The sequence below is a fragment of the Solanum verrucosum genome, unplaced genomic scaffold, assembly GCF_900185275.1.
Source record: "Solanum verrucosum unplaced genomic scaffold, falcon-dt-bn FXZP01000261.1, whole genome shotgun sequence".
NCBI lineage: Eukaryota > Viridiplantae > Streptophyta > Magnoliopsida > Solanales > Solanaceae > Solanum > Solanum verrucosum.
The window spans coordinates 11,353,320-11,366,364 of record NW_026019969.1 but is presented as its reverse complement, the minus strand read 5'-3'; the positions used below and the strand labels follow the sequence as shown (position 1 = coordinate 11,366,364).

The following is a 13,045-nucleotide window of genomic DNA, read 5'->3' as shown; positions in this document are numbered from 1 at the left end:
AAAACCCCCACATCGGAAGAAAAAAAAAAATCTGAGAAGTTTATTTTGGGAATTAGCAATGAAAGAAAGCAAGTGAAGAAGAGAAATTGGATCTGGATTTGTAAATTTGTAATGGTAATAATAGAAGGTTCTAGGAAAGCGAGGAAGATGTGGGGTAGGGGGTGTATGGGGTGGGGCTGCTTTTTATATTTGTAAAGAATGTGACGCCACCTACACATTAGCTAATTTTTAGTTGTCTTTACTCTTTTGTAGGACCCAAAAAAGGTGATAAAATATTTATATTCTTTTTAAAAAAAAATCATTTGCACCCTTCAAGTATTTGGATTCCCACTTTGCTCTCTTCATTGTCTACCACTGTATAATTTGGTGCCTATAAATTATGATCATCCTCTTTGTTTATTGTTTGGGATTAGGAAACAAAGTACCAAGACTTTTTTTCATGCTTCACTTGTTTGTTTGACTATTTATATTAGAGTTTGATTATTTAAATTTATATTATATAAAATTTTATTTGATTATTTATATTAGAGTTCGATTATTTGAATTTATATTATATAAAATTTTATTTGGCGGAAAGTGTTTTTATTCAGGATTTTTCTAAACAAAGTATATGAGCTGTTTGTATGTACAAATAATATAAAATATAATTTCAATTATTTTTAACGGATTAATAGTTTACCTGCTAAGAAAATTGAGTTCTTATAATATTAAGCCATTAATTTTGAACTTCAATATATTCACTTAATGGATAATATGATAGCCACTCATAAAATTTCAAGTATTTTCACTAGAGGTTAATGTGTATAATTAAATAAAATTATGCAGATTTTATTTTTCAATTTTAAATCATAGGTGTGTAATTAAAACGTTTCATAAGTGTTGACAAGTTTAAGACGCTGACTATATATTTAGCCCAAAGAGTAGCTAATTTTGTGTTGCATATTGTATGCGAAACTCTCTATTCTATATATGTATCTACTTTTCTATTTTACCTTTACAATTGACCGCGCAACTAAATTCTACGTAAAGTACAAAACTTGCATGTCAAATACAACTATTTATTTCTTGCTAGACTAGACTAAAGGTATATTGTCAGTTTACATTTGAATCTTCATAAAACTATCGTTAATTTATTTAACTAATAAATCTTTGTAAATTATAATATTTTTAAAATTACGTAAATAACATATAGTATTTGTGAAGAAAAAAAAGGAACATTGAAATATACCATTTATTAATGCATCATCTTAAAATATTTCATTACCTTATTTAGAAATTAAAATTTTACTTACATAGTAAGATTATATAAGAGTAAATTTCAAATTACAGATATAAACAAAATTCCAGTATTTTTTTTTTTAAGGGGGTACAAGTGGGAATTATGGATAAAGGAAAATCGGCTTTTAAACGTTCATGGGCAAAAATTACATAACATTAAACAAAGCTTCCATTGTTTGACAGTATCTTCCTGACACGTCAACACTTTCCCTATGCGCGTTTTGCTTCTCTTTCACGACTTCATGTGTATTCCCCTTCCACGTCATCCACCCCCACCCCTCTTAAATTATTTGTGGGTCCCACTCCCTTCAAAAACCCTAAATTCAGGACACATGCGACCCAAATTCACTTCAAACTCAAACTACAACGCCTCCCTCCCTCTCTTTCTCCTTTTCATTTATCATTCAATTTTTACAAAAATCTTCTATTTAAACCCCTTCACAACTGACCCCAGATCTATTGCCACGTGTATGTTACATTAAATCTTAGCCGTTCATGACAGATTGTCTCGGTCAGTTTCTCAGACAGCAAACAAATTTTTATACATCGTTAGATGAACAGACGAGATGTGATCAACGGGTTAGAATCTGCCCGAAGTTCGCACGGGCAGATCTCATCGCCTTTAAGAAGCGATGCCCTCTCCTTCTCATTCCTCGCTCAATCCCTTCAAACCCTTGCCTTCATTTGGGTTCCAACATTTAAAGAGTTTCTTTTTTCTTCCTTTTTTGGTTGATTAAAGCCGGAAATTGGAGGTCGGGTGGAGTTTTGTTGGATTCCGGCGAGCGCGTGGCTATCACGTACCTTTTCAATTTCATGATTTCAACACCATCTGATAACGATAAATTCCACCAGAGAAACGCCGGTATTAAGCCTTGCCGGTGCAATTTATGGCATCCGCCGTCTTAGCTAGCCGGAATGAATCTAGCTGGGCTCAGTCTGGTGGTGCCGGTGGTGGATTCATGGGGAAAACCCCTTATTCTCATACACAACTGAACCCTAATCACAACCCTAACCCTAAGAAGAAGCAGAAGCAATTCCATCACACGTCTAATGGTCGGCATATTGATGAATCGCCGGCCGTGACGCAAACAGCGTCTGATGATGCCTATTCGTTCAATCAACGGCCGATTGAATCAACGACCAACGTTGACGGCCTTAATTTCGGAGGATATTTGACTTTTAACGTCGTCTCTTACAACAAAGGCGAGGTCAATGAACTACGGAGTCGGCTGTTGGCGGAGGTCGAACAGATCCGAAACCTCAAGGATCGAATCGAATCCGGTCAATTGAGCACCACCAACCCCAGATCACAAGGCAAATCGAAGAAACTATCTGGAAATAAACGGCCTACTCCTTCCGGATCCAGTAAAGATCCGAAAAAGCTCCCAAACGGAGTTGAAAATAGGAATTTTGGTAATCCTATTGGTGGTGGTGGTGTTAAGGCCATCGGAACGGAAAGTATGATGAAGGAATGTAGGCAGATTTTGGCAAAGCTGATGAAGCATAAAAATGGGTGGATTTTCAATATCCCTGTTGATGCTGAAGCCCTGGGTCTTCATGATTACCACCAAATTATTAAGCGACCCATGGATTTGGGGACGGTTAAATCAAATTTGGCTAAGAATTTTTACCCTTCCCCTTTTGAATTTGCTGCTGATGTAAGGCTTACTTTCAATAATGCCTTGTTGTATAACCCTAAAACAGATCAAGTTAATGGCTTCGCTGAGCAGCTTCTCGGACGATTTGAGGACATGTTTAGACCGCTCCAGGATAAAATGAATAAGCTTGAAGGCGGCAGGAGGGATTATCATCCTGTAGATGAGTTGCAGGGGAGTTCTTGGAATCACATACCTACGCCCGAGAGAGTGAAGAAACCCAAGGCTACTCCAGTCCCTCACATTTCAAAGAAGCAAGAGCGGATGCAAAATCATTCTAGTGCGTCAACACCCTCTTTGCCAGTGCCACCACCCAATCCACCAGCCCGGCAGCAGTCCCCATTGTCAACTCCTTCCCCAGTGAGGGCACCACCCTCGAAGCCTGAATCAGCTGCTAAAGTTCCTACTATGGGAAAGCAACCTAAACCGAGGGCCAAGGATCCAAATAAAAGAGAGATGAATATGGAGGAGAAGCATAAATTAGGAGTTGGGTTGCAAAGTTTGCCACAAGAGAAGATGCCGCAGTTGGTGCAGATTATAAGGAAGAGGAATGAACATTTAGCCCAAGACGGTGACGAGATTGAGCTCGACATTGAGGCCCTTGACACCGAGACTCTATGGGAGCTTGATCGGTTTGTGACCAATTGGAAGAAGATGGTGAGCAAAACTAAGAGGCAGGCATTGATGATGAACAATTTGGGACCACCATCCGCCAGTGCTGCAGCTTCTGCTGCAACTACATCCGTCGCCGAAGCAGATGGGGTAAATCAATATTTCATTTTATCTTAAAATCTTTTTTATCAATACACTTCGTGCGCCTGTGCTTTTGTCTGATTGGAATGACTAATAAAATGTGTTTCTTTTGCAGCCTACCACTAGTGAGAAAAATGATTCCTTCAAAAAGCCCAAAAAGGGTGATGTTGGAGAAGAGGATGTAGAGATAGAGGATGATGAACCAGCTACCCATTTTCCTCCAGTGGAAATTGAGAAGGATGAAGGTGGTGGGCGGGATCAAGAGAATGGTGGTGGTGGTAGTAGTAGCTCTAGTAGTTCTAGCAGCTCAAGCAGTGGCTCCTCCTCTTCTAGTGGTATATGCTCTACTTCAAATGCGAAAAAATGATTTCTTTTGCGACTCAAGTAGAGTAGATTAATTGAACATAATTTCTTGTGCAGATTCTGATTCAGGAAGTTCATCCGGAAGTGACTCTGATGCTGATGATGCACACTCTTGAGATTTGTTGATTCAAGCAGTGCATATGTTGTTGAATTTTCTTTTATCGAGGTATAAAGTTGGGGACTTGAATTCTTTTGTTTTGCACATTCCGGTGAGCTGAGTAATTCGGGAGAACCAGTTGTACAACACATGGGCAACCTGACAAAGCTAGGAAGAAAAATTGGTCCTGCTTCAAATCAAAAAGCAAGCTCAGTTGGAACTTGGAAGGGGAAGGGAACTTGTAGTGTTGATGACAAAAGAAGTTATGGCGTTAGGGATCACAATTTTAGGAATTTTAGAGATGTTCCCTCTGTTAATGAGAGTGAGATATGTAGATAGATAGTTGAGGAGAAGACACCTTTTGTACAGTTCAGTTGGTTTACACTAAATATTTGATTTTTCTTGAAAAGAACACATGACACATTTCTACTTCCTTTGGTTTCGAGCTCTATCCAACTTTCTCAAATTGTTTGTGGTACATCTTTAAAGGATATTTTGAGTGAACGTGTTGGTCGGTGAACAACTTGTGGAGCCACTAATTGAGATAACAACTTGGAGAAAAAAGAAACATTATCACTGTGGCAAATATGTTAAAAATTGCTAGCCTGCACTTTGTGTTAGCCATGTCCTAATCGACCCTAAAATGAGCAAAGACTGTTTATTCAGCTTCCTATTAAGCCACGTTGGAATGGTTTAGTTTGGCCTGAGAGCAGAATATGAAGAAACAAAAAAACATATATGGATTCAACCCTCTTCTTTTGATGGTGAAGATGTGTTTACAGAGAATGGTATGTGAACAATTTAGGTGCAATTATTTTCATATACTAAATTTTTAGGTACTTGTATAATTATTTAATGGGTGGCCTTGTTCCTTTTGCCTTTTTCATTCATTTATAGGTAGGTAGCTCTCAGCTGTGCAGTAACAGTATACTTAAAGAAACTTTCCTTTGTAAAGACGTAAACAATCTCCTTTCACGTGAAGGATCCAAATATGGCAGAAATGATGGTCTCAACTAAAATCTACCCATGTGATATACATATTTTTGGGGAAATACACACTGCCACATACATATCCATTAAGTTTGCACTAATGTAGTATAAGCCAAAAATTGAATCGACCAGCTAACTATAGTAAAATATATGTCCACACAAAATTGAATAGTTATCCGGATGACAATTACATAGGTCAAGGTGGCATTATCTGAGTCACAGAACAAAGCCAGATAAAGATACTGTTTAGAATTGATTCAGATGACGAAAATCTTCAAAAAGTGGTAGTTCTACATGACTTCAATATTTCACAAGTCACCTACCTTGATGTGTTTAAAAAGACTTGCTTTGCTTGAGGTGAACTCCAACTTAAAGTGGTGTGGCAAATAGTGGATATAATTTTTACATTGGCCAGACTTTATACGTCACAACTCATAGGAGAGTCAATGAGGTGCCACCACCCAAAACAAATATTATAAATGTTTGAATGAAAACAAAGTGTTACGACCAAACAGTAGGAGAATACCATATATTAATGGGTTAGCCCAACTGTTTGGTCTTTTACCAGCGCCTTTGGTTGAAATCCCAAGTGGCATTTGACAAAGTCCAACACCAACTCAAGTAAAGCAATTTATTTGTTCTGTTCGTGATAGCGACTCAAAGGATCATCTACTACCAAATCCTGTTAAAACTTGCAAATCTTACTCGTTCAGCTGCTTGCACACTAGGGAGTCCATGTTTTCCACAAACATATACGTCAACAGCAACATCCTGTCAAAATTGAAGCTGCTGTATGATCATCAATGTTAATGTCGCTCCATTTAAATCTATAAAAGCAATTCTGCACATAGAAGAGAAATTGGATTTTTCAAAAGTAGTTCTTTAGGACTTCCTTGAATATAACATAAAACCACCTGAAGTGAGATTTTTAGCATCAATTACCTTTCTTCGTGCTTGAAAGGTTTGTCTGCCAGCCTAAGTTCCTTTTCAACAGTGACTTGAGCACTGAGAGCTGGATGGATTCACATCCAGGATAGTCAAAATTTTGTTCTGTAGAATTCCCCAAATTCGTTGACCAAACTATGCAATACCTGAGCTAGGTCTGAGAATATTATCAATACCTGTGGCTTTCCTGTAAAATGGAAAATTAACATAAGTATTCCACCCATAATCAATCAATTGATAGAATTAACAAGTGTCGTTGAGATTATTAGCGATAGTAATAATAGACAGATGAAAGGTAGCTTGATGCACGAACCACAACCTCAGATCATGCTCTGCAACCATAATATCAAAATGCTTATGCACTGAATCTTTTCCTGCATGATAGTCTTTAAATATAGGTAATATCTTTCGTTTCTAGGAGAATGGCATAACAAACGAAGATATATAAAGTAGAGCTAAAATAGGCTGGATGTTAGAGGAGTATTGTGCAATAGAAAGATACTCAAAATTGAATATTAAGGATGTTACCCATAGCATCAAAATAGGATTAGTCAAAATGGATAAGTGCTACCGAAATGTTATGCCATAGGGTGTGGATGACGGACCTCTCAGGTCCAAATCCACGTGAGAAGAAATGTGAATGTGCAGTCATACAAGATTAGAAATGATCACATTAGGCAAAAGTTAGTACACATGGAGGATAAAATGAGAGACTATCATGACACGGTGTGTTAGATGCACATGTTGGTAGGAGTGAAATCATGGTGAAAGGTGTTAAAAAGGGACACGATAGATCCAAAATCATATGAAAGAAAGTTATCCTAAATGAACTTCAATCTCGAATCTATACAGACTTGGCCAAAAACAAGTTACAATGAAAGAAAAAGTCCATATGAGTAAAGCCAATAGTTATTAGTCATGTTGGTAACTCTAATGTTCACTAAAAGCCATTTTGTTTTGTTCAAAATTTGTATGCCAGCAAAAAATGTAGATAACTTATGATGCTTCAAAAAGTTTTGAGACAAGTCTAAATGGAGCAACATACCCCTATTATCTTGAGATTGAGACATAGTTGCTTTAAACTGTGTGCAAACTAAATGAACATACAACTAAAAAAAATAATCCTCCCATCTCTTTTTAGTATCTTCTCTTAACAAAATCAGTCAAGTTTTTTCAGGATGGACTTCACATCAAATGCACTAGGTGACACTATATATTACTAGAAATAATAGGTTAGCAATTTCTCAGTCTAGGTAGCTTCATTAAATCACCATATGCACTGATGAATATTATGCTTGAATTCTGTAATTTACCAGCTCAATAGCAGTCTGTGTTAAAGCTTATGACTGTGGTAGCAACGAAAGCATGGTATCCAATAGAACATACATCAGTTCAGATGCACCATTTCCGTCTGCTTCATCTTATCCAGATGAAATTGGAAAATCTGAAGATTGAAGAGCTCTCATGCAGAAAATAACCAATTCGGAGGCAACTTAAGAAAATTCCCCAGGCCGAAGTAGAACTTGAAGCAACAATTGTATCAGAGGCACCTCATGGAACGACACTTATTTCTGCCAATACTTGGAACCAGGGGCGGCTCAAACCCGTTGGTGGCCTAAGGCCAAAATCAAACTAGAGGCCTTAAAAAAAAAAATTAAAAATGTTTTTATTTTAAATCTATTTTTCTAGCTTTTTGAGATGCAAAGTTGTTAATAATTTTTGTGTAGTCAATCTCTTCTAATAATTTTTTTTCAATCGATAATATAGCCAAACCACTTCTAAAATTTATCAAGAGCACCTTTGTGAGATTTTATCAAGTTATCGACTTTTCTTTTTCTTTAAAGTTTTGAATGACCGGATTCATATTTTCTTGTTGACATTATAAATTCTAACAAATATTTTAAACACTATTTACAATATCAAATAAAAATATAATAAACATATGACACAAAACAAAAATAATATTAGAAATTAGAATGATATTACCGAATTCAAGAACGATGAAGACTTAATTTCTGAAAATGAATTGGGCTGCTGCAATATATTTTTCTCCAAATTTAAAATATAAACTATCAATAGAACAAGTAAATTCTTAAGTTTTGAATAAGAGAGAGATATAATATTAGAAAAGAGAGAGAGAAGAAATAGAAGAGAAGAAGAGAGGATGATGGAATATATAAAAATAAAATTAGAAAAAGAATAAGGTAAAAAAAAACATAACTTGTACATTAAAAAAAAAAGTACACAACTTTTTATTGAAAAGGGAAAAAGTAATTGTCATATCTATCCCTTCATTAATGTCATTTGCATTTGTTGTCTTAATTCTAATTTATGTATTTTTTTAAGCTTAAACCTACCTAATTAACTAAAAAATGGGGCCCCCAATGCCAAGGACTTTTTTTTTCAACTTACCAGCCGCCCCTGCTTGGAACCAAGTACTTTCCTGCCATCATTTGGAGAAAAATAATAAGATAAGAGGGAAAAGGGATTAGCAATCCAAGTTTCTCACAGAAGAAATGGATTAGTTTTTGATTTCCTGAACACAGTAAATTGTTGTTAATCTGACACAGAGAGAAAACAAGTTGCTTATGGTAATATGAGATGATTAATAAGCCAGTATGGTTTTTAAATTAAGACCTTACTCAGACTCCTCACACCAAAGCACGACATGATTATCCAACAGTAAAGAGGAATTGGGAGTTCTAAAGCAAGGAACTTTGGTTAAGCAAAGGCACAAGAAACATTTAACTAGTGTGTAGGCCAGCAACTTATTAGGGTGCTACAAAATGAAGCATCAAAAATCTCACCTGTCTTGAGAGCTGAAATAAGCACGAAGATCATTAGCTTTAACACCACTTGACACAACAAGAGGTACTTACCCTTTTCGAGAATTTCACGGCAGTATCTTAGCTGCTCAATGCTCATCCTAGAAAGAGCACTTGAAATGGAAGACTTAGGCAACCAAACTTCTCCTCCAATTCAAAAGATGCCACCTCAGTTCCAAGAGTTAAAGAGAATAAACTTTGTATCCAGAGTAAGATGCTTTAAGCTATTGGAAAGTGACTCTATAACCCAGTCTTAAAAAATTTCCGAGGTTCCTACAGCTCTAACAGAATCCTTATCTTCTATGGAACCAATTTCTGAAGCAAGACCTTCATCCAAGGAACATGTGAACCAAGTTCTTGATTAGAAGCATGCACAAAGACTCAGTTTCAAATTCAGCCATCAACTCTTTTACTTGTTTTTTTCCTGGTGATATAATCAATTTCCCTTTGCTATGTTTCTGTAAAGCCACAATAACTTCCACTGTTCTAGCATCATCATGCTTGACCCGCTCAGATAATTCTCTCAAAAAGTATTGGCTGGCTTTGAACAGCTGAGTGATTTCTGTGGAAAGTACATCCATTAAGCACAGCACAACTTTGTAAGACAGTACGTTGTAAATACACGAAGTGGGAGAGATCCTTCAATGATAGCTTTACAGAAGTCTTTAAGAATATTCTCAATATCTTCTACTGCTGAGTTACCCTTGCAGCCTCTATTGTGCTTTTTAATGGAATTTAAAGCTGGCGAGGGATCAAAAACTTGTACAAAACTTTCAGGTAAAAGAATATTTAAGGAATATTATACACTATGCTCGTGGCAGGCAGAAAGTGGAATCCTGTGCATCAAAAAAGCCAGCAGATCAAAATATGAACAAACCTTTTCAAGGAAAAAAAAGGGCAGGCTGTGCACTAAGCTCACGCTATGCACAGGGTTCAAGGAAGGGCTGGACCATAAGGGTTTACTATACGCAGTCTTACCTTGCATTTCTACAAGAGATTGATTCCAAAACTCGAACCCATGACCTCCTGGTCACATAACATAACTTTACTAGTTACTCCAAGGCTCCCTTTCGAACCTTTTCAAGAAAGGAAAGTGAATAAGTCTAGTAGCACCTTCAAGCAAATTGGAAAGCAAGGACAGATATTCCACAGTGAAAAGCCTGCGAGTGCTTTAAGGAAAAGGTAGAAGCTTGCCAAACTCTTTATTTTCAACACCAGTTTTTCACGTATAGTAAAGGCAAGGAGCAAAACATGAGAACTTCCAATTTCTGTTGCACCTTCAAATCACTCTTTAAGTTCAGGAGCTTCAAGTATATGATTCAACGAAGCTTTAACAGGTAGCTGACAAGACAAAAATATGGATGGTCAACTGCTAAGCAATTGCATCTTACGGAAAGACCAAGTAGAGGAAAAGCATAAGTTCACTTGTTGCAAACAGCTAAACTGGCAACATGACAGTAGCACATCTTCCTGGGTAAGTGCAATAGCAAGAGGTGATATTTTAGGGTAAGTGTAAAACATTTTCTTGCCCAACAGCAGTAAGATGCTGCAGGAGTAGTAGGAAGAGATGATGTTTAATAGACAAGTGAAAAAGATCCTAGAAGATTCATATAGGAGATGTATAAGCTCATACAAGTTAATAATGGCACAAAAAAAGCTAATTTGTGAATCTATTTTCATCTAATAACTAAAAGTGTACGTGCTAAGCTTATATTTTCAATTCACAGGCTTGTAAAAGTTTAAGTACCTTATCAACCAACTTCAAAATAAGTGAGACAGCAATCGACTGAACATCTCAGCAGGGGCGGCTGGTAAGTTGAAAAAAAAAAGTCCTTGGCCTTAGGCCCCCAATAAATTGGGGGCCCCATTTTTTAGTTAATTAGGTAGGTTTAAGCTTAAAAAAATACATAAATTAGAATTAAGACAACAAATGCAAATGACATTAATGAAGGGATAGATATGACAATTACTTTTTCCCTTTTCAATAAAAAGTTGTGTACTTTTTTTTTTAATGTACAAGTTATGTTTTTTTTTACCTTATTCTTTTTCTAATTTTATTTTTATATATTCCATCATCCTCTCTTCTTCTCTTCTATTTCTTCTCTCTCTCTTTTCTAATATTATATCTCTCTCTTATTCAAAGCTTAAGAATTTACTTGTTCTATTGATAGTTTATATTTTAAATTTGGAGAAAAATATATTGCAGCAGCCTAATTCATTTTCAGAAATTAAGTCTTCATCGTTCTTGAATTCGGTAATATCATTCTAATTTCTAATATTATTTTTGTTTTGTGTCATATGTTTATTATATTTTTTATTTGATATTGTAAATAGTGTTTAAAATATTTGTTAGAATTTATAATGTCAACAAGAAAATATGAATCCGGTCATTCAAAACTTTAAAGAAAAAGAAAAGTCGATAACTTGATAAAATCTCAAAAAGGTGCTCTTGATAAATTTTAGAAGTGGTTTGGCTATATTATCGATTGAAAAAAAATTATTAGAAGAGATTGACTACACAAAAATTATTAACAACTTTGCATCTCAAAAAGCTAGAAAAATAGATTTAAAATAAAAACATTTTTAATTTTTTTTTTAAGGCCTCTAGTTTGATTTTGGCCTTAGGCCACCAACGGGTTTGAGCCGCCCCTGCATCTCAGCCATTGTCGGGAATTTCGCCCGCATCCGATCCCCAATTCTTGTTCACCCTGGGTAAATTGTGACCTCGTACGATCGTGTCGGGTGAGCAACAACCTCTTCGTCACAGTACTTACTTAAGGGATAACAGGTCACACTTTGGCCAAGTATACTACAAAGAGACTCCCGAGAGCCCTCTTGTAAGTACCGTGTCTTTGTTGCCAAAAAGACGAGAACCAACAAGTTCTTTACTATAAGGAATGTTCTTATCAGAAATCCACTCCAAAATCAATTTCCCTGATCTTGCAAAATCTCCATAAGCAAACAAGTGTCCCTTTAAGCAATCTCTTATGTACTACAAAACCAATTTAAAGTGTCAAGCCAGACCATAAGAAAAACTACTAAGTTTACGAACAAAGGTAATTTTCCCCACCTAACCCTCATGGAAGAAGAGATCTCCAACAACTCAACAGTTGACTTCAACAGCACATCCACGTTCATGTATGGAACTGCACAAACCAACACTGCCATGCCTAATGCAAATCCTTGCCTTGCAGAAAACACATATAAGAAAACAGATAAGACTATTATAAGGGAAAGTTGAGCTCATTGAGACAATCATGGCACATATAAACTATAAGTAGAATAGAATAGACATCTTTTTATTTTTGTAACCTTTTGTGGTTCTAAGGTAAAGACAGGAGAGCATCATAGCCTAAGCATCTTATGGGAGGATACAAGTTTCCAGAATGAATTTGCTTTTATCAGATGTGATCAACAAGAACCTAAAAGAAACCCCTATTTAAGCTGTCAAATTTAATACTAGTAACATACTAACATTATAGTTGGGCACTTATTTTTCAACCCCCAAATTTATTTTTCTTATAAATAACAGAACAGTTATACTACAAAATACCAAACACACCTATCTGGATGAAGAAACCCACCTAACTGCAAATCCCAAAGAGAGGCAAAATTATTCAACCCATCATCCCAACCACTTCCTCGTTGTCCAGAGTATCTTGGGCCTTCTGAACTTAAAGTAATTCCACAATCCTTAGATCCGACCTGCGCCTCAGAGCTCTTTTTTGCTTAGAGGATTGATGGAAATCTTGTAAGAGGTTGATGGGTTCCTCCTCTGTTTCGTCCATGGAAAGTTCAAGTTCTGCATCCTTCGAACAAACTCACTAAGTTGATTTTTTGACGCTCTAACTGCAAGAATAATTATTATCTAAACACAAAATTTCAGTGATAACCATTCAATTTGCTTGTTTTTCCCCCTTCAAATTGGGTTGAAAGAGAGTGGGATTATAGTGAAAAGAAAAGAGTCGAGATTAAGATTTTAAGTAAAATCGGAGTTCTCATAGAGTTCTCTAGCAACATGGAAAAGGATTTACAATGTTGAGACATTGCAAAAATAGCTTGTGTTAAATGATACGTAAAACTTATTTCTGTGAAAAAAAGAAGCCAAGACGATAAACTAACCTACACAATACAAATGA

The 13,045-nt window shown here is 36.1% G+C and overlaps 1 protein-coding gene across 1 annotated transcript; it reads left to right on the top strand.

Moving 5' to 3' along the window:
* The first annotated feature begins 1,935 nt into the window (after positions 1-1,935).
* On the top strand, positions 1,936-4,578 carry LOC125815850 (transcription factor GTE7-like). Its single transcript, XM_049495412.1, has 3 exons — positions 1,936-3,695; positions 3,802-4,021; positions 4,107-4,578. Exons 1-3 carry the CDS (start codon positions 2,166-2,168, stop codon positions 4,163-4,165), a joined length of 1,809 nt encoding a protein of 602 aa, XP_049351369.1. The 5' UTR covers positions 1,936-2,165; the 3' UTR covers positions 4,166-4,578.
* The last annotated feature ends 8,467 nt before the right edge of the window (positions 4,579-13,045 follow it).